The following is a 22,977-nucleotide window of genomic DNA, read 5'->3' on the forward strand; positions in this document are numbered from 1 at the left end:
CAGCTCTAGAACAAGAACATCATTTATGTTTTTTCTTTGCTTACTGTAGTAATTTTCCATGTTGAACAATTCTGCCATTTACAGGTGCTATTTGCTTTTGTATTTCCCCACATCTGAGTTCAAGATCCCACCCTAATACCAGCTAGCCATTTCTGATGGTAGAATTATAAAAATTACTTGCATCATCTTTATTCTCTCTATTTTTTCAGTCTGAGAATTTCTCAATGTACTTCAAGATAACAAGAACTATATAAGTCATAGTTGTGATGGAGTTTTGGGTAAAGTTTAAACATAAAAAATTGGTTAATGCTGGTAATTGTGCAGAGGGATCTCTGAGACTTGTTCTTCATGGATTTCCGGAAACTAGCACCAATTCTGTAGGAGAGAAGAAAAGAAGTCCTAAGATGGCTTTTTCTTACAACATGTCCGCAGACACTACCCTCAGCTCTAGGCTCATATCCAACTCTTGGATGGAAAATTAAACAAGCAGGGCAGGGATGAAAAGACACTGAGGGGGCCCAACTCATGTCTTAAGGGTGGACTTTACTATCAGGTGAGATTTAGGAATATAGTATTAGATATAGATGACCATGAGCTGTTTGTGTAAAACAAGGATCTTGCAATGTTTTAAAAGGGTGGACATTGAAATCACAAATGCAACAGAGAGTAGATAAGTGGCAATATTTACAGAGTGACCAAGTGACGAATTTTCACTATTGGGTAATGAACTTCTCTGATATTATGTTATGTGGTTGTGTCTTAATCCTGATAAAGGAGTTTGCTGGGGTGTGGCATTGATAGGAACATGGCCTTTTTCAAAGTGATCATTCTGGACAGAGATTTCTGCACCTGAAATCCAATATAAAGGTAGAAGTTGCACTGGGCAGCCTTACTTGCTCCAGCAGTTTCTTCTTTTCAGGCAAAATGAAAATCTTTGTGAGTATTTGTTTATATTTCTTTTTACTCTTATGGTTACTGCTTGCAGAGAATGTTCACATCCAATGTGTGTTGGTTTTCAGGGGTCTTAGACAAATACTTCATTCTTCTAAGTTTCTTGATTGAATTAATGCTGTCTTTGGCAGGGATAATGTCAAATATTAATTTGTCCATGTTTATTTGTCCTTTGTCTATTTCTTGAGATGTTTACTACCAAAATACAAAGAAAAAAATGAGGAATATTGAGGGAATTTTAATTTGTAATATTTTAATAATAATTCCTTATTGTGAAATTTGGAGGGCATTACCCTCCAAATAACTATATTTACCATCTAAAAGGGAAATAGTGATTTGAAAATAATAATATCAGGGACTTTCCTGGTGGTCATCAGTTAAGTCTTCGTGCTTTGGCTACAAGGGGCACAAGTTCAATCCTTGGTTGGGGAACTAAGATACTGCATGCCATGAGGTATGGTCGAAAGTAATAATAATATCGATAATAAAAAACATCCGCCATTTGCCAAGTGCATGCTAGGCCTTGTGCTGAACATTCACATGAATCACTTCATCTATTCCCTGCAACAAGTGTATGTGTGCTATGCGCAGTTCCTTCTGCTGTGTCTGAACCTCATGTGACCCTATGGACCAGAGCCTGCCAGGCTCCTCGGTCCTTGGGATTCTCCCTGCAAGAATACTGGAGTGGGCTTCTTACTCTCAGGGGTCTTCCTGACCCTGGTATTGAACCTGTGTCTCCTGCATTTCCTGCATTGCAGGCAGATTCTTTACTGCTGAGCCACGGGGGAAGCCACTAAACTGAGTGGTATTGCCCCATTCTACAGGTGAGGAGATTGAGACACAGAGGACTATGATTTCCCCAGGCCAGAAATGTGGGGTTTAGTCTTGAAATCTATCCATCTTAGGCCCCACATACAGAAGCAATCGTGGCAGAGCAACCCTGCTGTGACCACTCCAACAGATCCCGGCCCTGATCCCAGTCTCCCATAGCTTCACATGGCAGCGCTCCATAGACAGTGAACTCTGTTCTATTGCAGAATGGAGCTCCTTCCCCGCAGCCTCTACCCCTTATTCTCAGTGAGTTGTTGAAGGAGAGAGTAATATAAGTACCTCCCCATAAGCTGTTAAACACTGTCAATTTAACCAGTTCCTTCTCCCAGGATCTCTTGATTTTCCAAAAGAGATCTAACCCCAAAATGCACACCTAGAACTGTGGGGTATTAGTCACGTTGTTGGGTGGGTGGCTATTTGGGGGCAGGGGACATTTCCTGACTCTTTAATCATTTCACTAAGTGTTCAGCCTTCCACCCATCTAACTCAAGCTTCTGTACTTGACCCATTAAATAGAACACGTAGGAGTGTCAGATGTTACTAGAGCTGGCCTTGGAGCCGAGGTTTTTTGTATGCGAGTAGACAGGTTGGACGTCTGCCCTTAGGTACATGTTAGACATTCTACCCACAGTCACCAGGACAGAAATATTATTGATGAGATGCAAAGGGAAGTAGGAAAACCTCACTGCTGCTGCTGCTGCTAAATCACGTCAGTCGTATCTGACTCTGTGCGACCCCATAGATGGCAGCCCACCAGGCTCCCATCCTTGGGATTCTCCAGGCAAGAATACTGGAGTGGGTTGCCATTTCCTTCTCCAGTGCATGAAAGTGAAAAGTGAAAGCGGAGCTGCTCAGTCGTGTCCGACTCTTTGCGACCCCAGGGACTGTAGCCCACCAGGCTCCTCCATCCATGGGATTTCCCAGGCAAGAGTACTGGAGTGGGTTGTCATTGCCTTCTCTGAAGCCTCACCGACAGGTACTAAAAACACCAGCCTTCCTGAAGATTCTCTCCATCAGCAATCCCAATAACAGTGCAGTGCCCTGTGATGTTCAGAACAGGGAACACAAAACCAGGCTCAGCATATTGAATGAGACCCTGTACAACTGCAGCAGGATGTCAGCAGTGCCCTGGGTCAGCCTCGCATTCTGCTGGCCTAACACTTGTCTGATGGCATCTAATGGGAATGTGGACGTTTTCTTTGATGTCAGCCTCAGAAGTTGCTTGTGTCTCCATGATCTGATTTTCATAGTTTCCCTTAGGAATACATAGGTACCCCTATCACCCATGAATCTATTTTAAATCTGTCTTACTCTCTTTATCTCAAGAAATTAAATAATTTTTTAAACCAAAAAGCACAACTTGGATGCCTGACTACTAAAGCCAGTGTGAATACCTCCAGGGTCCTCCTCTTAGTAAAATGAGCCCTTTCTTACTGCTCATCTCTCCCAAGTATTTTTTTAAAATTTATTATTATTATTATTATTATTATTATTATTACTTTTAACACCAAAAGGCATCTTGTATTTCCCCCAAGTATTTTTCTGGCATATTCTTTCTAGAAGGTTGTGTTGTTGGGAAGGGTCAGGAATTTGGTAACGAAGGGAGAACTAATCTGAAAATTAGCAAAAACTCACCAAATGCCTGTCAAATGAATGAGTGTTGGCACATTTTGGAAATGGACTGTTGACCATCCATGACCTCCCACCAGTGTCTTTAAGTATATGTTTTCTAAGATATTTGTGCTTGTCACGTCCTGTGTCACCCCACTCCAAATGACAGCCCTGTTATGAATGGATGTGACTGGTCTGTTTTTCAGGTGGTATTTGTGGTAGCACTGGCCTTCTTTGGGACACAATCTTTGGGAAATGAGGTGAGTTAGTTCACTACAGATATTATATCCTAGAGATATTAGGAGAGGAAAAAGAAGACACAAGATAATCTGAAGGACAGCAGAGAGTCCACATGCCCTGTATGTGGGATGACATCCCAGAAATAACCAGTAAAAGAAACAATGAGGCTGACTATTTCTTCCAACCACAATACCTTAAAAATATAACCCTTTGCTTTAAAATGTGGTCAATTTCATTTCTCATGTGATGTCATTGCTTTGCCCATATGTAATACAGTGAACTAAGAAGAAGACCTTTGCATTCTTATTTTAGCATGGGCTTTTGGTCTGGGATGCCAGTGGAAACATGTCAATGTTCAGTCTCTTGTTCAAAGCAATAGGAGGCTTTACTTTTCCAGGAGGGTTGCCTTTCAAAAGCACTTGGTTTGTGAAACCACCATTATGTCTTTGTCAATCTAGGTTTATAACATCATCAGCCCAACTGACAAAGGTGGCCAAATTCAGGAGACGATGACAATTGACAATGAAAAAAATGCTGCCATCATTAACATCCATGCAGGATCATGCTCCTCGACCACCATTTTTGACTATAAACACGTAAGCAGCAATATTTTATATTCTTCAAGAATGGACTTCTACAGGGTGGAGGGACAACCATTTATCATGCATTTGAATTCCAGGATCTATCCTTGTAATTCTTTCAGAATGTCCTTACTTCTTCTTTTCCCATTTCTAACTAAAAAATTGATGAGACAGGAAATATACGAATTTGCTTGATCTTTTCAGGTAGGAAGCATGATGATGTTGACTCACTACAGGCTCAGAAAGTGCCTAAAAGTGTGACTAAAACCCAGGGCAAGGCCTGGGACACAGGCTCTCAAAAATATTTGTCAAAGGTGTGAGTGAAGTAGGACTTCTTCCAATACAAAAAATTCTGCAGAAAGAGAGCAATCATGAAACAAGCAGTCACAAAATAGCAGAAATCCTGAACAGCTACATATTTAACTATGTACATAGGATATGAAAAAATTATACTTTTGGAAGAATTAAAGCATGTTAACTTAAAAACATTATGCTATTTCCAAGTTTCATTTACTGGAATTAACAATAAATCTCAGAAACCTGCTCAGAAAACTTATTCCATCCTTGATTCATTCATTTATGTGTTTGCTTTCCATTTGTTCCATCTGGGTGACAAACCTGCTTTTATCTATGGAGAGAGTTATGGACTGTGGATATAAGCAGTCCATAGTCTATGGCACTGGGCATTTGAACTTGCTTTTCTTGTAGAAACCTCCTCCCTGCCTCTGTCCCACTGTTATTGGGAGTTCCATGACACATTTGAAAGCATTGAGTCTTAGTTTTCAAGGAGTTGTGCTGAAATTCTTCTTAAGCAGGTGTCAGGGAAATCCCAAAAGTATCTTTAAAAAGTAGCATGGTGAGAAGTTGGTTTAAGCCTCTTCCACTCTCCTCAGGCTTGGCTTCAGTTGATTTTTGGATTTTAGGAACTGGAAATTAATGAGAACTGAAAATTAGGGACTAGAAAGATTTGTATTATATACAATCTTATATGCTGAATAATTATTTAGAACTATGCAAGAAAATTCCAGTCCAGATGAATATTCAAGAAGGTTCCTTTTGGCTCCAAGGTCTTCAAACTCCATTGTTCTTCCAATCCCAATTTCCTCCATTCCATCCTTATGCAGCCAGCTTGGGTTTGAGGTGGAGAAAAGATGAAGAGAAGATGGTAAAGAGGGGAGAGGAGAGTCAATGAAACATGTATGTGTGGAGTGTGAGGGTGGTGTGAGTATGTTGAGATCTTCTAAAGCAGTACTGTCCAGTGGAATTTTCTGCAATGGTAGAAATGCTCTGTATCTGCATTTTCCAATAGGGAAGCTACTAACCACTTGTTGTTACAGAGTACTTGAAAATATGTGATGGAGGAAGTACACTTTAAATTTTATTTAATTTGACTTTAAATGTAAATGGAAACTTGTGGCTGGTAATAAACATATTTGAAAGCACAGGGCTAAAGAATACCGTATTTACTCCAAATTGAGGAGGCAGCAGAACAAAATCAATAGAGAAAGACAAAGAGCAATTTCTCCTTGACCTTTCAAACCCCAAACTGCAAAACCAAAACATGAAAATTGAGGCACACATCAAGAGTTTACGCAAATTTAGAGGTAGAAATGACAAGTGAAAAAGTGAAATGACAAGGTAAAAGAAGTCAAATGGATAGAATGGATTGCAGCTTGAAAATCTTGCTGTGTATGTTTGAAGCTTTCCTGAATGGCTGTACTCACTAAGTTCAGGAACTGGGAGGGGCAGTAACTGTGATCTTGCTGCTTCAGGGCTACATTGCGCTCAGGGTGCTCTCCAGAAGAGCCTGCTACATCCTGAAGATGGACCACAAAGCCATCCCTGCTCTGGACCAACTCAAACGGTACATCTTTGAGAGGAAGGTAATTCTGGGGTAGCCTTAAGTATTTCCTGTTCTTGAGCCAGAGAATATGGGGTCCATGGAGAAATGAAGAGGGTAAGGGATAAGGATACGGTATTCTCCACTTTAAAGCATTTTCATATTCATTGATTTTAGAGAAGGAATATATCTCTTAGCTTGAGTTCCACTATGCAGCTCCCAGTTATAAGAACTTATAATACAAAGGCTGCCTCTGCTCAGCCCTAGATATGTGTCCTCAGGCAAACCATTTACTTCCTTAGAAAGTAAAAATAACAATTAAAAATTTAAAACCTATCATAAATGCCAGTGTCTTTGTAGAAAGGACTAACTGCTCTTTTCATGATTGGGAGGAAAAATGAGTGAAGTTTTGATATCCAATAACACAACACTGCAAGTAAATACAATATAAAGAGAATAAGCAAGCATTGTGTGAGGCTAGGAACTTGAGGTTTAATTCTCCTTTTGTGTCTTCTCATTGGGCACAGGATTCACCTTCTCTAGGTTTCATTATCATTAACTGCAAAATAGCACTGATAATAATGAGGCTTCTCTATAGACCAAGCGGTCAGAAGAGATGATGTCTTGAGATCCCTGACCACCTTCTGTTCAAAGCCACAATTTAGAATAAGGTGCACCAGATTATATCAATTTATTTCATCTTATTCCACTCTGTTGTACTGATCTAGGCTTTGAACAGCATGTTTTCTGACAAATACATCTGGGTCAAGTACAACCCACTGAAGTCTCTGATCACAAATGTGGATTGGTTCCTGTTTGGATCACCCATCAGGCAGCTTTGCGAACATGTCCCCTTATATCAAGGGGAAGTGGCTGATAAGACACGTAAGTACCAATAAATCATTCCTTTACCAAATATTTTCTGACTGCTCCAATATGTCAGGCACTCTGTTAAGTGCGGTGTGAGATACAAATAAACATGAAACATGACTCAATTGGGTTTATTTGGGGATTTAAATATCCTTCATGTGTGGAAATGCTTCTAAATATTGGGGGAGACACAGAAATGAGTAAAACTCTACCCCCAAGGAACACATGATCTGGTGGAGAAGTTAATTCATTATGATAGAGGATGTAATAAAAAAAAAAAAGATTCCTTTGGCACCAAGGGAAAACTATTGGATTCTCTAAAGTATAGCATAGGGCTTCCTTGGTGGCTCAGTGGTAAAGAATCCACCAGGAGACACAGGACATGTGTGTTCGATCCAAAGGTTGGGAAGATTCCTTTGGAGTAGGAAATGGCAACCCACTCCAGCATTCTTGCCTGGGAAAATCCCATGGACAGAGGAGCATGGTGGGCTACAGCCCATAGGGATGCCAGGAGTCAGACGTGACTAAGCAACTGAACACAGTACAGCATGGTAACTCTGGTTAATAATATGGTATTGCATACTTCAAAGTTGCTGACAGTAGAGATTAAGAGTTTCTACCACACAAACACAAAAGGGTTAGCTATGTGAAGTGATGGATGTGCTATTTTGACCTTCTATAATGTATCTGTATATCAAATTATCATATTGTTCACTTTGGTGGTGGTTTAGTCACTAAGTCATGTCTGACTCTTTGCAACCCAATGGACCATAGCCCGCCAGGCTCCCGAGTCCATGGGATTGTCCAGGCATGAATCCTGGAGTGGGTAGCCATTTCCTTCTCAGGGGTATCTTCCTGACCCAGGGATTGAACCTGAGTTTCCTGCATTGAAGGTGGCTTGTTTACCACTGTGCCACCAATACATTTTACATTTAAAATATATACAAATATATTTGTCAATTGTTTCTCAAAAAAGTTAAAGAGCAATCAGAATTTAGGATAAGATTGGCCCAAGAAAGAGCAGGCAAAGTGGACTGACAGACGGGGAGTCTGAACTCTGATTTATCCAGTTAACATGTGTCACTGCGGTCATTCCTGGTATTTTTACACAAAATTGCTAAATATGCCCAAGTATTAAGAGTGGCCAGAGTGAAAGAGAGGCTGTATCACAGACAATGAAAGCAACAAGAAAAATTCCTCAGAGTAGTGGGAGGTAGATAAAGAAGAAAAGAATTGGCACTTATTACCTTTCTATTGCCCAGGTGTTAAGATATTTTTCTTTTAATAAGGTCATTAGTACTTACAAGTAAAGGCACACTGGCATGCCATCAATGCAGAATGCTATGGCATCTGCTGAGCCAGAGAGTACTTCCAGGAATTGTTAGTCTTATTTAAGCTAATATATGATTATTCTTTACAAGTATAGCTGAAATCTTGGGCAACATGAAATTACATGTGCAACCCCTCATCAAGACATTTACAAAAGGGGATTGGTTTGCTAAATTAAATTTAATTTGCTAACGTCTTCATTCTCTTTTTTTCAAAAATTTCCCCCTTTTCAGATAATATTGGTGCTGGAGCCTGCGCAAAGGCTGGGCTCCTGGGCATCTTGGGAATTTCCGTCTGTGCAGATGTTCACGTGTAAGGCATTCAGCACACTGGTTTCATCTTTTTAAAGAAATACACCCTTGGTTTCCACTCAACAGCCAAATTAAATTCTTTCTTAATGCCCCAACTAATTTGGAGATTCACTAGTAAAGCATGACTAGTATATTTATAGATATCTGCGTGTTTGTTTTTGTAAACCACAAAGGGAAGTCAAATGATGTTTACATCAATATGTGAAAGAAATTGCCAGGATTTCAAATAAAGTGCATAGTGTGAAAATTCCCAGATAATATAGGTGAGTTACATATAGGCTGGTCAGTTATATGCAAGTCTCCACTTTTGCATCTGTCCCTTAAACCAGCTGCCCATCTCTCCATCCAACACACTGAAGTAGCTTAGGTAGAGCAGGGGCTCAGGTTATAGTAACTTCTACCTGATGAGAGGGATAGTTTATTTATACCCTTTAAAGACAACTTGCCTGATCAGATGATGCAAACTTTATATGTAAAGTTTATGTTATCAAGTATACCTTCTGACAAAGTCCCCAACTTTGAGGGCCATTTATATAACTTCTAGTTCATCAGATTAGTAGACTCAACTGTAATAAACACTATCATGACACATTTCATCCCAGAGTGTGGAGAGAGAGAGGGAGAAACACCCATCACCTAGAGAGAGATACATATTCCTGAAAAGTTTTACAGGAGTGAGGACTTGTTTGGGAGTATCAAGTCAGTGTAGGAGGAAAACAATTTCTAACATTTCATATAAATTGCAAAAGGTGGGCAAATTTCCAGCACATATAATTAATTCTCATATGGACTGGTCAGCAAATGCAGGTTCAGAACAAAGAGGAACTACTTTAGCAAGAATTTCTATCGTCAATTGCTCCTATTTCTAACATCTACTCCTTAATAATCATTAGCACCAGGATAGATATGTTGGCAAAACTACCATAGTAAAGAAAGTTATTTTCTTGTTAGGCAATGAGTCATTTATATCAAACCACTTGATAACAGCAGTAAAGAGTGTATAATAAAGTGTCAAATAAAAGTAGAGTATATTAGCTGGTCCCCTAATGTTTGCAAATGATGGCACCCAAATCGAAATAACAGGTGGGAGTGGAGAGGTAGGAATTTATTGCTTCGTCTACCAAAGGAAGATAGGTATATTCTGGTCTTGGTTGGCCAGAACTAGGTGCTTGAAGGTGACCAGACTATCTTTTTCCACTCTCAACACTCTTTCTCTCTACATGTCAGCCTCAGCATCTTGCATTAGCTTTCTCCGTGGTGGTAAAACCATTACTGTGAGCCCCAAGGTCTCCATCTTCCTTGTGTCATCATCAGAGAGGAAAGGACTCTTAATTTTAATTTCAAATTAGCTTTACTTTAAATTACCAGGAAGATAAAACAATTATAAACCTATGTACACTCAATGTCAGAGCACTTAAACATATAAAGCAAACATCACCAGATCTAAAGGAAGAAGTAGATAGCAATATAATAATCATGGGGGACTGCAATATCCCACTTTTAATAGTAGATCATTCACAGAAAATCAATAAGGAAAACAGCAGACTTGAAAACTGTAAATTCAACAAGCCTGGCAACATATACAGAATATTCCACCCAACAGTAGCAAAAACAGATTCTCCCTAAGCACTCATGGAACATTCTGTAGGGTAGATCATGCTAAACCAGAAAACAAATCTTAACAAATTTAAGAGGATTGAAATCATTCCAAATATCTTTCCTAACCACAATGGAATAAAACTAGAAATCAATAACAAGAGGAAAGTATTCACAAGTACATGGGAATTAAACAACATACACTCAAACAACCACTGAGTTCAGAGAGAAGTCAAAGGGAAATTATAAAATATCTTGAGATAAACAAAAATGAAAACAGAATTAATATCTTCCCTCTCCAGACCTTACAAAGGGGCTCTTTCTGGAGAACATCTAATGGAGCCCCAGCTTCCTTGTAGCTTATATTTGACTCACTCCTTTTAGGCATGTGCCTGTCCTATTTGATTTGCTTCTCCTAATAAGTTTAATTGAAGTGTAATTGACCTACAACGCTGTTAGTTCCAAGTGCACAAGATAGTGGTTTGATACTTCTGTGCACTATAATATGGTCACCATAAGTCTAGCTACCACCTGTCATCAAAGATACTGCATTATAAATGACTATAATCCTAATAGGGTACCTTAATTTTATAACTGAAGTTTGTACCTCTTCATCTCCCTTAACTATTTTACTCATCCCTCTGCTCCTTTACCCTCTGGCAACTACCTGTTTGTTCTCTGTACCTATGAGTCTGTTCTGTTTGTTCTTTTGTTCTATATTTTGAGTCCACATGTAAGTGGAAATATATGGTGGTTGCCTTTCTCTGTCTGAACTATTTCATGTAGACTAATATCCTCTAGGTCCATCCAAGTTGTTGCAAATGGCAAGATTCAGTATTTTTATGGCTAATAGTCCATTATGTGTGTGTGTGTATCCATTCCGCTTATTCCATTGTGCATATATACATCTTATTTTTCTATTCATCTATGGGTGGACACTTAGGTTGCTTTCATATCTTGGTTATTAAAATTAATGTTGCAGTGAACATATGGGTGCATATGTCTTTTAGAATTAACATTTTGCTTTTTTCAGCTATATATCTGGGAGTGAAATTGATGGATCATATGGTAATTTTATTTTAGTTTTTTGAGAAAACATCATATTGTTTTTCTTTCTAGTGGTTGCAGTAATTTGTATCCATACCAACAATGTACAAGATGTTTCTTTTTCACCACAATAACATTTGTTATTTGTGGTATTTTCGATGACAGCCATTCTGATAGGTGTGTGGTGATATCTCACTGTGGTTTGGATTTGCATTTCTTTGACGATTAGCAATATTGAGCATTTTTCATGTGTTAGTTGGGCTATGCATATACCTCCTTGGTAAAATGTCTATTTAGGTCTTCTGCCCATTTTTAAAATGTTTTTTCTACATTGAGTTGTTTATACTGTGGATATTAACAAATTTTCAACCGCATCATTTACAAATATTTTCTTCCATTTAGTAGGTTCTCTTTTTGTTTTGTTGATGGTCCCCTTTGCAGTGCAAAAGCTTTTAAGTTTAAATAAGCCCCTTTTATTGATTTTTATTTTTCCATTTTTTTGGCCTTAGGAGACATCCAAAAATATTGCTATGATTTATAAGCAAAGTGTTCTCCCTATATTTTTTTCTAGGAGTTCTATACTTTCAGATCTTATGTTTAAGCCTCTAACCCATTTTGAGAGGGTTTTTTTTTTTTTTTTTTTTTCGTGTATGATGTGAGAAAATCTTCTAATTTCATTCTTTCCCATGTAGCTGCCTAGTTTTCCCAGCACCAGAAGGATGTTTTCTGCTAGTCTTCAGATCATTCTCATCAACAGTTGCTCTGTACATAGTTGTAACTTTCAATGTGCCTGTAGAAGGAGGTGAGCCACAGGGTCTTCCTAATCCATCATCTTGGCTGCTCCTCCTCCTCATTTTTGTTGATCAGAATTTTCCAATCTCTACAGCAAAAACAAAACAAAACAAAAAAATCCACCAACTACCTAATCCCTATTCCCCATTGACATCTTTCCTGCCAACAGTAGTCATTTCCTCTTTAAGTAGCCATTAAAAAGATCCTTCAGTTTTAAGGAATATATTCCTTATTTAATTCCAAGTCTTCCATAATGATTAGTCTAAATCAGTGGTTTTCAGTTAGAGCTTTTTAATAGACTGTCTTGGTTTGTCATAACTTTTCCTCCAAGGAGCAAGTGTCTTTTCATTTCACAGCTGCAGTCACCATCTGCAATGATTTTGGAGTCCAAGAAAGTCTGTCACTGTTTCCGTTGTTTCTCCATCTATTTGCCACGAAGTGATGGGACCAGATACCATGATCTTAGTTTTTTGAATGTTGAGTTTGATGCCCAGGTGAAGAGCACCCACCGGATGAGGCCAGTGAAGCTGCTTCATAGGAATAACCACAGAGATACAGCTGAAAATGTGAGGATGGTCCTTCTACCTCAGGCAGGAGTAGGAAGAAGAGGAGCAGCACATTCTTGGCAGGACAAGGGGCCCCACTCCTGACCCCTGGGGAAGTTGAGAGCCATGAGTAGGCAGGGAGCCAGAGAGTAAGCTCTGGGCAGTCACCGCCCTCGGCTGGTGAGCCTGCCCACCAAGTCCCGCAGATCTGGGATTTGGGGCCTATAGACTCATCCCTGAGGCTGCAGAGAGGCAAGCGTGATGAGGACAGTTAGGGGAGCCTCCTTCTTGGGTGGAAGGAGCGGGGCTAGTGAAGGGAGCAAGACTCCCCTCAAGGGAGCCTATTATTGGAGCATCATTATTATTGGAACATCATTTTCCGAGCTCAGAGGCAGGGAAATTGACCTCTGTCTTGGGCCTCCTCCCTGAGAAGGGCCTAAGCGCAAGGGTGGAATTTTTGCAAGAATCTCAGAGATTTCTTGGTGGGAGGGTTTTGAGCAGTTCCCAGCTGGGATTTAGACATGATCCTTCCGTGGCATGTTGGCAGGAAGAAAAGGACAAAGCTGAAGGAGATAGAAAGCTCAGGAAAGAGGGAACTGGGACATGGTCACACCCAACAAGTCCTAGACGGGAGGAGCTCAGATTTGCCCCAAGCCCAGTCTCCAAAGGGCTGACGCTTCAGGCCTCAGGGTGGTGAGTGGGAGTTGTGAGCAGAAACAACAGAAGCAACAGAAGAGAGAAGCCTTTTCTTGCTACACTTTCTCAAAGAAACCAGAGCAAACGTTGCAGCAGTGAGAACAACTGACAACAAACCACGAGGGGAGACACCCTTTCCTCTGACCCCCTGAGGCTGAGACAGCAGCGTCTGCCCAAGGGCACACGCTCCGTGGAGGGGTGGCAAGTGTGGTGACTGATCAGCTTACAGCACCGTGGGCGGTGGGTTCCCAGTCCTTTCCGCCCAGACCTAAGAGGCAGCACTGGAGATGTTGACAGAGGTCAGTGACAGCAGCTGTACCAAGAAATGGGGGGAAAAAAAGAAAAGAGAATAGAATATTTCCCTGTTTAGAAGAGGAATGGTTTTACAAGCCAGTTCCTAGGCCCTTCCAAAGACATTCAAAGATTATTGCAAAAGACTTAGTGAGAAGCTTGGGTTCTTCAGTCACAGATGGAGGAAAACACTTTGCTGTGAATATTAATGTGACTGCATTTTAAACAGAAGGCTGGTGGTGTTAATAACATGGAATATGTTTGGGTCAGAGTGAGGGGTACTGGCTTGAGATTCAGATATGGTGAATTTTGTTGAGAGATGGATTAAGGATAAATATTAACAATGGTCATCAGTAGGGTGGTGCTGTAGACAGGAATGTTTATGTCTCCTTAGAGTTCATAAGTTGAAATCTAATCCCCAATGTTGTGGGATTCGTCTCTTATAAAAGAGGCCTAGAGAGCTCCCTTTAACCTTCTACCATGTTAGGACACAGCGAGAAGACGGCTGTCTACATGTGAGAAGGTGGGCTCTTATCAGACACCAGCAATTCTTGGACTTCCCAGCCTCTAAAAATGTGAGAAATAAATGTTTGGTGTTTATAAGTCACCCAGTCTATGATATTTTGGAATTTTGCCCCTCCCAATCCCATCTTCTAAAATATTTAAATCCTGATAAAATATTTAAATTCCACACATGGGAGATTCTTTATAAGATGAAGATTGAGCTTTGAAGGACCTGAAGGACCAAAATCTAACTTGACAAGTTCTGTAAAGTCTAGAGCAGTGGTCCCCAACATTTTTGACACCAGGGACTTGTTTCATGGAAGGCAATTTTTCTGCAGACCAGAGCCAGGAGGATGGTTTCAGGGTGATTCAAGTGCATTACCTTTATTGTGCACCTTATTTCTGTTATTATTACATGAGTTCCAATTCAGATTATCAAGCATTATCAAGCATTAGATCCCAGAGATTAAGGATCTCTGGTCTAGAGGACTATACTAGTTGTTTCTTAGAGTTGATACAGAGCTCTTACAGCCCAGTCAATGATAACCCAACATGGGAGGGCAGCAGGCCTTGAACCAAGAATTTCCTGAGGGAAAGCAGTCTAACTGGCAGAGTGTCTGTGGGGAGGGTAACAGATGGAAAGACACATGGTGGATGTCAGGAGGTGGGATGTCTAAAGTCTCCTGGAAGTAACTGGGATGTTGTAATGATCAAGTGGAGCCCGGAGATGATGGGAAATTTGGAAACAGTTGAAGTTCAGATGTCCTGAAGTGAAGGTGTGATAGATATCAGAACCAGTCAGTAGGCAGCAGCCCCACCTTCATGAGTCCTGAGGGTTTGGGAGCAGGGCTCCAGCAACTGTAACAGGAACTCGGGCACCTGGGACCAGATAGGGACTGCTCCTGAAGATGCCGGGGGCCAGATGTCAGGGATAAAGCATACACTGGTCAACGAAGGACTGATAGCCATGGGAACTTAACTCCAGGGACACTTTAGGTCAAGCCTGAGGGCAAGACCATGCTTTGTGGGCCTCTGATTGACCAACACTTAACCTGTCACATCTATCTGATTATTCCAGCCTGGATGCTCTGTGCACGTATTTCCACCAGTCTTATCCTTGACAAGATGCTTGTGACCAAATGCATAGATTCAGAGACCCTGGCTGACTCAGCTATACCTTATTTAAATCCAGCTAGGGGTTTATTCTGGGCCTTTCCCATACAATCACCTTTCCATTCATAACTAAGTCACATCACATCATGACTATGCAGAGCTGGAGCTCAGCTCTGCCTCTGGCAAATCAGTGCTTAAATTCACCCCAGTCCGTCTACTCCACGCGCATGCGCGGTTCAGCACTCCCCACCCCTCCCATTCCAGTCCTGTCCCACTGACTCCAAACTCCAGCATGACTTTTGGTGAATGTCTATGTCTGTGTTTCCAGTATTCTTTCCTTGTTTATTCTGGTTTAGGCAACTCAGGGATGTTCTGGTTGCTGTGGTTGGGGCTGACTCTGTGTCCTTCCCAGCTTTCGAGATGGACAGTTAAAGAACCAGGGTAAAGAGGCCAGGTCCCTTATTCATTTGTAAGAGAGAGAAATGCCCAGGGAGTCCCATGAAGGGGTTTAGACTGGTTCCAAAGAGAGGTCTGAGAGGCCTTGTTCATGCAGTTAACTCTCTTTCAGGGATTTTCACTGTGCAGGCTGGGCCACAGTGAATAGCATCAATTTGCAGGAGACAGAGATGTGACCTCAGACCTGAAAACTTAAGTCAGGCTGTGGCTGGTGTCTTTTTGTTCTTTCTTGTGTCCCAGATTCTTCAGGAATTCTTCAAGGGACACACCAAACAGAGGCCCTTAGAAATGAGACCTTCCAGGAGAGGCGTGTTCCCCTTTGTGCCTTGTTTGTGTGTGATGGTATGGACAGCATGTGGATGGGAGTCCGGTAACTCTAGAGAGGACAGTGCAGGCAGGCACTCATATGTTAGATCAGGGAGGCAAGAAACTTTATTGTTCCAAGCCAATAGAATAGGGAGAAAGTGTATTCAGTTTCTAGGTCACAGAGCTGGATCTTGGGTCAAAAGATAGGGGTAATCAGGCCTGAAATTAGCAGCTTTCCATTGGCAGAGGTGGGCTAGGTCCCTGAGCTCTGGGGTCAGGTCAGCGGCCCCATCCAGACAGGTCTGCTCTCCACGTGGCCGACCTGGAGGTTCAGAGCCCAGGTATCTCCCCACAGATGGAGAGTCCCAAGAAGGACAGGATTTGGATTTCAAAACAGGAATCTGGGTCAATAGCCAGTGCAGTACCTTTAAAAAGAAAGAGAAGCATTTTATTTAAAAGATCACTTAATTGCTCTAAGACTCTAAAGTAGAGTAGATATATTACGAGTTGCACCTAGATGAAGTGTGATGCTCAGGACAACTTTACTAGCCAGAGACTTGGGAACAAAATGGAAGATCTCATCAATGCTGCAATAACGGGTCCCACATTCTTTTTTTCTGTTTCTTTTATTGATCTTTAATCATCCTCTTTAACCCCCCAGCCTCTCAAGTTCTCTTTGTTTTCCTGCTGGAAGTTCTCGTAATGAAGAAGCCTTGTTCACTGGGTTAGTTTATACTCAGATGTAGTTGACAGATAACAGTGTAATGGGAAGTGGTTATTGACTCTATCTGGAGCACCAGGGAGATTCTATTCTTATCTGGTAACTTCCCAAGCTGGTAGACACTGATCCTACTGTATCCCCATCAGGGATGCTAGCCACTAAGACATTTCTTTCCCAAAGTGTGGTCTGTAACTGTCAGAGTCCTGCTTTCCAGCATCTGGGCAGTGTGAGAAAGAGGAGGACTGAGAATCTCCAGAGCAATGGCCCTCCGGGGGGGGGGGGGGGGGGGATTCCAGGCACTATGCTGCTGGAGTGGGGGGAAGGGAGGGGAGGCTGAAACTTTGGGTCAGCTGAGAGTATCCACCAGCTGTCAGTTCTCAGAGGTGAAATGACTGTCCTCTACCATTTGGTAAAGCTAAGTTCACTCTGCTTCCTATTCTCAGTAATCAGGAGTCATCTCTACTACCAGGGGGAAATGCATCTCAGGCCCCATTATTTTTATACCCATTTGCAAAGAAATGGAATAGACCTGCAAAGTGTCATTAGAATTTGTCAAGGACCTAAAAACCATTCCACACCTCTTGACTCAACTGTGGTCTTGATTTTCTAGGTAAGTTATTCATGTACCTTCTTTTTGCTGTTGGGCAAAATAAGTGGGGACTGCTCGGCACATGTCCTTGATGGGTGCTCCGAACTGGGCTAAGTTCTTGACCCGGTTGGGTAAAACAGTGTAGGTCAGGCCGTGAGTAGCTGGATAATGCTTTGAAGTCTGGAAGATGTGACATTTCAAAAGGGTGAGACAGCAGGTAGATGTGGCGCAGCAAGGAGGAAGAGTGAGAAACCTATTCCAGTGCATGGGGTCACTGGATGTACAAAAATAGCCTTGTACTTGCCTAAGTTTCCTCCCTAATAGCAATATCCTATCTGACCACAAGGTGGCAAAATTACTCCAGAAAAGTCTGTGTGTCTCTGTGACTCAATCTGTACTCCTTTCACCCTTGAATTTTCAGCTCTTCCAGACTCCAGTGCTATTCTCATTTCTAATAATGATATACAATAAATTTTAAGTTATGGTCTTCATTTATATTATGCCTTTTACTTGTTATAAATCAGATGAGGGGAATACTTTCTACCTCTCTTTTTAAAAAGTGATAAATTATTTTATTTTTATGTGATCCAAAGACATTTTCTTTTCCAGGAATCAGCAGTCCTCCTGCCATGGACATTAGGGATATGGCCCAAATGTTCTGGGTTGGTTATTTAAGCAAAATGACGCCAGATTTCAATGACTTCCCAAGGGCTTCCTGCTGATTTTTAATTTATCTAACAACCCTTGTCATTTAAGAGACAGGAAGAGAGTTTCAGGAGTCCTAAACTCATTTTCAACTAAAGATAATATGAGTGTATGAGCTTAAAGGGTCTTCAGGGGAGGAGAGGAGGCATGAGAATAATAATAGTATTTCAGTTTAATATTTATATTCACTAATGTGTAGTTCACACCCTTTTGGAATACATCAAAATTATGTCATTGCATGGAATGCAATGGTTCATTTTCATTAATGTGATGTGACTTAAATAGGCCATGGATTGGACTTGGAGTCCTTCGCACGATGATGGAATTCCATGGGCGTTAAGATCAAGCATAAACTGAATTCCCCAGCAAGTACAGCATCATCTTAGGAGGTCAGAAAGTAAAGTTGGAAAACACCAAACTAGGAGGGGACTCCAGTGAGCTGATCTCACTTACCTGGTGGTCCAGGGCCTTAACAATGTCATCCAAAGTTGGGAAGACAGCTTCATTCATCTTGGCCAGGACACAGGCCATCTTGCTAAACAATTTAGCCGCCAAGAGGGCCTTAAAGCAACACAGCAGAACCCTGTCATTCATTTAGTCACAATACGGGGGCCTCCTACTTGTCATCAGAGCTGCATAGAGCTGTCCTTCAGACTGTGGTGTGGAGCATCCTGGCAGAGCAGGCCCTGGGCACAGAGCAAAGTGCCAGCAGCAGGACTGGCCTTGTCCTGGGGCCCTGCTGCAGGCACCACAGGGGGTATCCCCTGGGAAACCCTGCATACCACTAACAGACTGGGGGTCTGGAGGGGCAGGGGGTCGGCCGCAGTGACAGTGCTGTTCATGGTCCTCAGCTGCCTCCATGACCCTCAGCTTCCCCACCTGTAAAGTGGGAAAAGTAGACTCTCTCCAGGGGGATGTCACGAACAGATGAGATAGATACCGCCTGCTTGTGAAGCCAGTGTGTGAGTTAGCATCCCTTCTGGGTTTACAAGGTGAGGAGGAGCCTGGGGTCAGATCTCCAGAGATAGATCCCAGCCTGTCACTGACTGCCCCGATATAGCCTTGGACCTGACCGTCAGCCTCTCTGAGCTTTGGAGTAAAGCAACAGTTCTCCAGCTGAGTCTGACAATGAGCCCATTTCCCTCACCTGCCAGAGAAGTTGTGACTTCTGTTCCATCAGGTGGAATTTTGCGAAATCTTTGTTGGAAGAAAAGTCTTTATGGCTTAAAACAGAGTTAGAAATCCCTGACCTGCATGTCCTGTAAGAAGACTCAGGAGCCTTGTCCTCCAGGAAATCAGGAGTGGGTCAGGTGAAGAATGGGGAGGACAGAGTTTGGGGAGGCCCAGGGGGAGCAGAGAGAAAGCCCGTGTTTGTGGAGTCTGTCCTGAGGGGGGAAAGTAGGAGCTGGGCTTCCAGACAGCAGGGGCTGGATGGCAGAGGGTCATGCAGGGAGTTGGGGGGTAGGGGGGTGTGGTCTTTTCCTTCACTTAACCCTCTGAGTCCTTTCCAGTAGGAAAGGCAGCCATTGATTCTCCTTTGCAGATGAGGAAACCGAAGCACTCAAAAGCTGCATCATGTCTCTGGTTGTGCCGTGTCTCTTGTCATATAACTTTTCTATCATGGGGCCGTCCGTTCCAATCCTGCCTCTTTCTTCCAGGTCATGCCTCGTCATCCCTGACCACGTGGGCAAGTGGAAGCAAGATTTCTAAAAGTGAAAATAAATTATTTTCCTGCTTTGGAAATAAACTGATTAAAATCTGAGAGCAAGACCAAAGAACCTCTATGGCACATACAAGTTAGAGGACATCAGAATTCTTAAAAATAGCTCTCTTATTTCAGAGGCCTTCAGGAGCCCTGTGAAGTCAACACAGGAGAGGAACACAAAGGGGTGCTGGATCCCTAGAGATCTCAGAAGCTCCTCCTATGGCTCAAAAAGAAGTCACTGCAAATGCATGAAAGCTGGTTCCTTACCAAGAGAGATGTATTCCCTCAAGACCTTAAACTTAGAGAAGGCCTGTGTAGACAGGGTTCTCTTCTCTCTGGAAAAGCAGGAGGCTAAATTTTGGAGCAGGCAAGGCTTTCTTTGGCATTGTAATGAACGTTTTCTAAATCTTACATTCTTGTAGTCCAAGACTCCATCCCATTCACTCAAAACATTGTTGTCTCGGATGCTGACCATACCTCGAAAGGCATTGACATGGATGCTCTGGGTCCCAACATATCCATCCAGAGGATGGTTGTCACTGATGTTCTGGAGAAGAGAAGGCAGCAAGGAGAACAGTCCTAAGTCCAGAGTTCCTGCATTGCCCATCTCTCACAGATATAAAGGGGTCCTCACAAGAAATTTGACGGAGGCCCCTCCAGATTCCCTGGTGGCTCAGATGGTAAAGAATCCACCTGCAAGGCAGGACACCTGGGTTCAATCCCTGGGTTGGGAAGATCGCTTGGAGGAGGGCATGGCAACCCTCTCCAGTATTCTTGCCTTGAGAATCCCTATGGACAGCAGAGCCTGGTGGGCTACAGTCCATGGGGTTGCAAAGAGTTGGACACGACTGAGTGACTAATCACAGCACAGCACCCCAGATTATCACCTTTGAAGTACTTCTGCTTCAGGAGGACCAGACAGGTTGAGCCCTCTCCACCCTCACTTACCATCAGGGCCAGAGATGGAGCTAGGAAGAGGACCACAAGGATTGAAGGCACAATCTGAAATGGAAACAAATGTCAGTGTACAGGGCTGGCTCCCTTAGCCTCAGATGAGCCCAGGGCCTGGGGCTCAGAGGAACCCCAGGGTTGGAGCCGTCTTAAAAAATCTGTAATTTTTATAGTGTCTCTTGCCCTAGAGGCCCCAAATATATCAGGAGACTGTCATTCCATGTGTTCGATATACTGGCTACTCAAGAAGGAAAGCTTTATCATTCATTCAAAGATACCTTTTGTTTTGTTCTACGTCTACTATCAATCACTGGGCTAAAGATTAGGCAACCTGATCAAGCACTTGATCTGCATATAATGCAGGGCCATCTTAAGTCAAGTTGTAAAATAAGTGATAATTCAGGTCCCCGTCTTCCTGTCTATACCTCCTTCTTTCTTCCCAACCAGTGGGGACCCCCTCTCTCCCCTCTGGAATCTGATATCCTTCCAATTTCCTCTCCTCCAGTTTCTTCCACCTTGCCTGAGCATAAAATATTATGCATCACTTGTTTATACCTTATTTTGAAATAGGTTTTACTCAAGGGTGAGTAGTTCTTGAGATATTTGCAGTGAATCGTTTGCTCTTGCTCTTGGTGTGACCTGCCTAACCTATTGGAGGCATTTCAGACACCAGAAAATAGTGAAAGAGAATTAGAAGGATGGGAACAGGCTAAGATAAATGTAGCAGAGAATCTTTCCTTACAACTCACAGCTCATTATCTGGTCTACTTAAGGCTCACTCAGCTCAAGAGCACTTACAACATAAGCCGAAATCGACAGGAAACCCCCTTCCTCCCCCTCCCCACAATATCCTATGCAGTATTCTGCATGTGATGACACCATGAATGTGAGATACATCTTCAAAGAAAAAGACAACAGTTACTCTCTGAATAATAACCACAATGCAATGAGGTTAACCAAGGAAAAACATGTGATACAGACAGCAATAATATTCTATTAAATGATTCTTAGAATTAGTGCCATGTGTTAAATACACTTGAAATTTTCTTTGCCAGAAATTTATAAATAAAATGAATCTAGGAAGAAAAGACCCTAAAATATGAATATCTACTCAATCCGCAAAGATTGTTGACCTTTTAAGAAACTAGCTATTAATTCTTTTGGGAAAGACCCATTTTCTGATGTTCTAAAAAAAGAGAGGCTTACCAACAGGGAAGTTATGTGCCAAGTTAATATTTGGAAGTTCTATTTAGGGTTAATTTGAAGAGTCGATGGGAAAAAGGAACTACTCCCTGGCTATTCTGGCTCTGAAAACATAGTTACCTATATTCAAAACCAGAAAATATACTTACAAGGTGTTTCATATTGCCTCTTTCTCAGAACCTTGGCAACTGCATGCATAAAAGAATTTTCGTGTCCTATTTACTTTCTAAGCCTGGTTTATATAGTCTTGGACCTTTCAACTACTACCATGTAAAAGATTCTGGGAAATTAATCATAATCTGAATACCATTTGGGGGGGAAAAGGCAAGTTTATGTAATCACTGTTATCACTTTTATTTAACTACTTCTAAATATTTTCCTTTTACTCAAATACCTCCACTGGTTACATAAGGCAAACATGGGAAAGAACAAGGCTTTGTGGGCTGGTGTGCCCATGGCTTTAATAGTTAAGGAAGGATTGCAAATAGTAGATCTCACCAAGTGGTCCTGATACAAAATCAGTGTTTACCATTTCTATTTCCCAGTTCCAGAGAAACTCTTCACTAATAGTGGAGGTGGTTGAGAAAAACCTTATGGAACCAAAAGAGATGAATTGTAACCACAAGATTAGATTGGCGAGAAGACTGGTCCAGTTCTTCATCCAAACCCCAAATCACAGGGTTGGTCCTGTAATGCCTTCTGCCCACCCACCAAGCTGACCTCATTTAACCTCTTCAAAGATCTACCTCTGGGTGACATCCTAATATTCTGATATTTTGCTTCCACTCTATAATTTGTCTTTCTCCTCCCAACCTTTGTTTCAGGGTGACTTTTTCCATGAAGGACAATTTGAGCCGCACTGGATCTCCTGAGACATAGAGAACAACTTTCTATGACTAGTCAATACTAACTCAGGCTATTTCAAACATTTTCTTATTTTTTATCAAGCCCTTGACTGGTTGTGACCCAACTACCTGGACCAAATTCCAAAAGGTCATAATCAAATGAACGTATTTCTTCAGAGATAAAGATGAAGTATATGGATGAGGCTGGGCACTGGAATGACCAAAGTGGAAGACAGACAGCTCTGTTCTTATAGTACTTCCTGTGAATTTTCAATGGGAGCATAAACTAAGTGGGCCCTGGGGCGCTTAGGTCACCCAGGGCTCAGATAATATAATCTCTATATTATA

General features: G+C 41.9%; 2 protein-coding genes across 2 annotated transcripts; one reads left to right on the top strand and one right to left on the bottom strand.

Annotated features, from left to right (window-relative positions):
* Positions 1 to 1,989: 1,989 nt before the first annotated feature.
* GKN2 (gastrokine 2) lies at positions 1,990 to 8,569 on the top strand. Its single transcript, XM_065928789.1, has 6 exons — positions 1,990 to 2,028; positions 3,600 to 3,653; positions 4,092 to 4,229; positions 5,987 to 6,097; positions 6,783 to 6,939; positions 8,487 to 8,569. The coding sequence occupies exons 1-6, from the start codon at positions 1,990 to 1,992 to the stop codon at positions 8,567 to 8,569; spliced, it is 582 nt and encodes a 193-aa protein (XP_065784861.1).
* Positions 8,570 to 16,240: 7,671 nt separating this feature from the next.
* On the bottom strand, positions 16,241 to 21,945 carry LOC136163073 (gastrokine-3-like). The gene is made up of 6 exons (XM_065927507.1): positions 21,934 to 21,945; positions 20,579 to 20,632; positions 20,043 to 20,177; positions 18,379 to 18,486; positions 17,259 to 17,400; positions 16,241 to 16,335 (listed from the first exon to the last, which is right to left on the bottom strand). Exons 1-6 carry the CDS (start codon positions 21,943 to 21,945, stop codon positions 16,241 to 16,243), a joined length of 546 nt encoding a protein of 181 aa, XP_065783579.1.
* Positions 21,946 to 22,977: the final 1,032 nt, after the last annotated feature.

This window comes from Muntiacus reevesi, chromosome 3 (genome assembly GCF_963930625.1).
Source record: "Muntiacus reevesi chromosome 3, mMunRee1.1, whole genome shotgun sequence".
Lineage (NCBI taxonomy): Eukaryota > Metazoa > Chordata > Mammalia > Artiodactyla > Cervidae > Muntiacus > Muntiacus reevesi.

What these genes read in the sequence shown, in the direction of transcription:
- GKN2 (XM_065928789.1), top strand. Translation starts at nt 1,990, where the DNA reads ATGGAGCTCCTTCCCCGCAGCCTCTACCCCTTATTCTCA. An exon ending in CACAATCTTTGGGAAATGAG is followed by an intron (nt 3,654 to 4,091) that starts GTGAGTTAGTTC and finishes TTGTCAATCTAG; the next exon opens with GTTTATAACATCATCAGCCC. An exon ending in GGAAGTGGCTGATAAGACAC is followed by an intron (nt 6,940 to 8,486) that starts GTAAGTACCAAT and finishes CCCCCTTTTCAG; the next exon opens with ATAATATTGGTGCTGGAGCC.
- LOC136163073 (XM_065927507.1), bottom strand. An exon ending in CTCCATCTCTGGCCCTGATG is followed by an intron (nt 20,178 to 20,578) that starts GTAAGTGAGGGT and finishes TCTCTTCTCCAG; the next exon opens with AACATCAGTGACAACCATCC. An exon ending in TTAAGGCCCTGGACCACCAG is followed by an intron (nt 17,401 to 18,378) that starts GTAAGTGAGATC and finishes CACATCTTCCAG; the next exon opens with ACTTCAAAGCATTATCCAGC.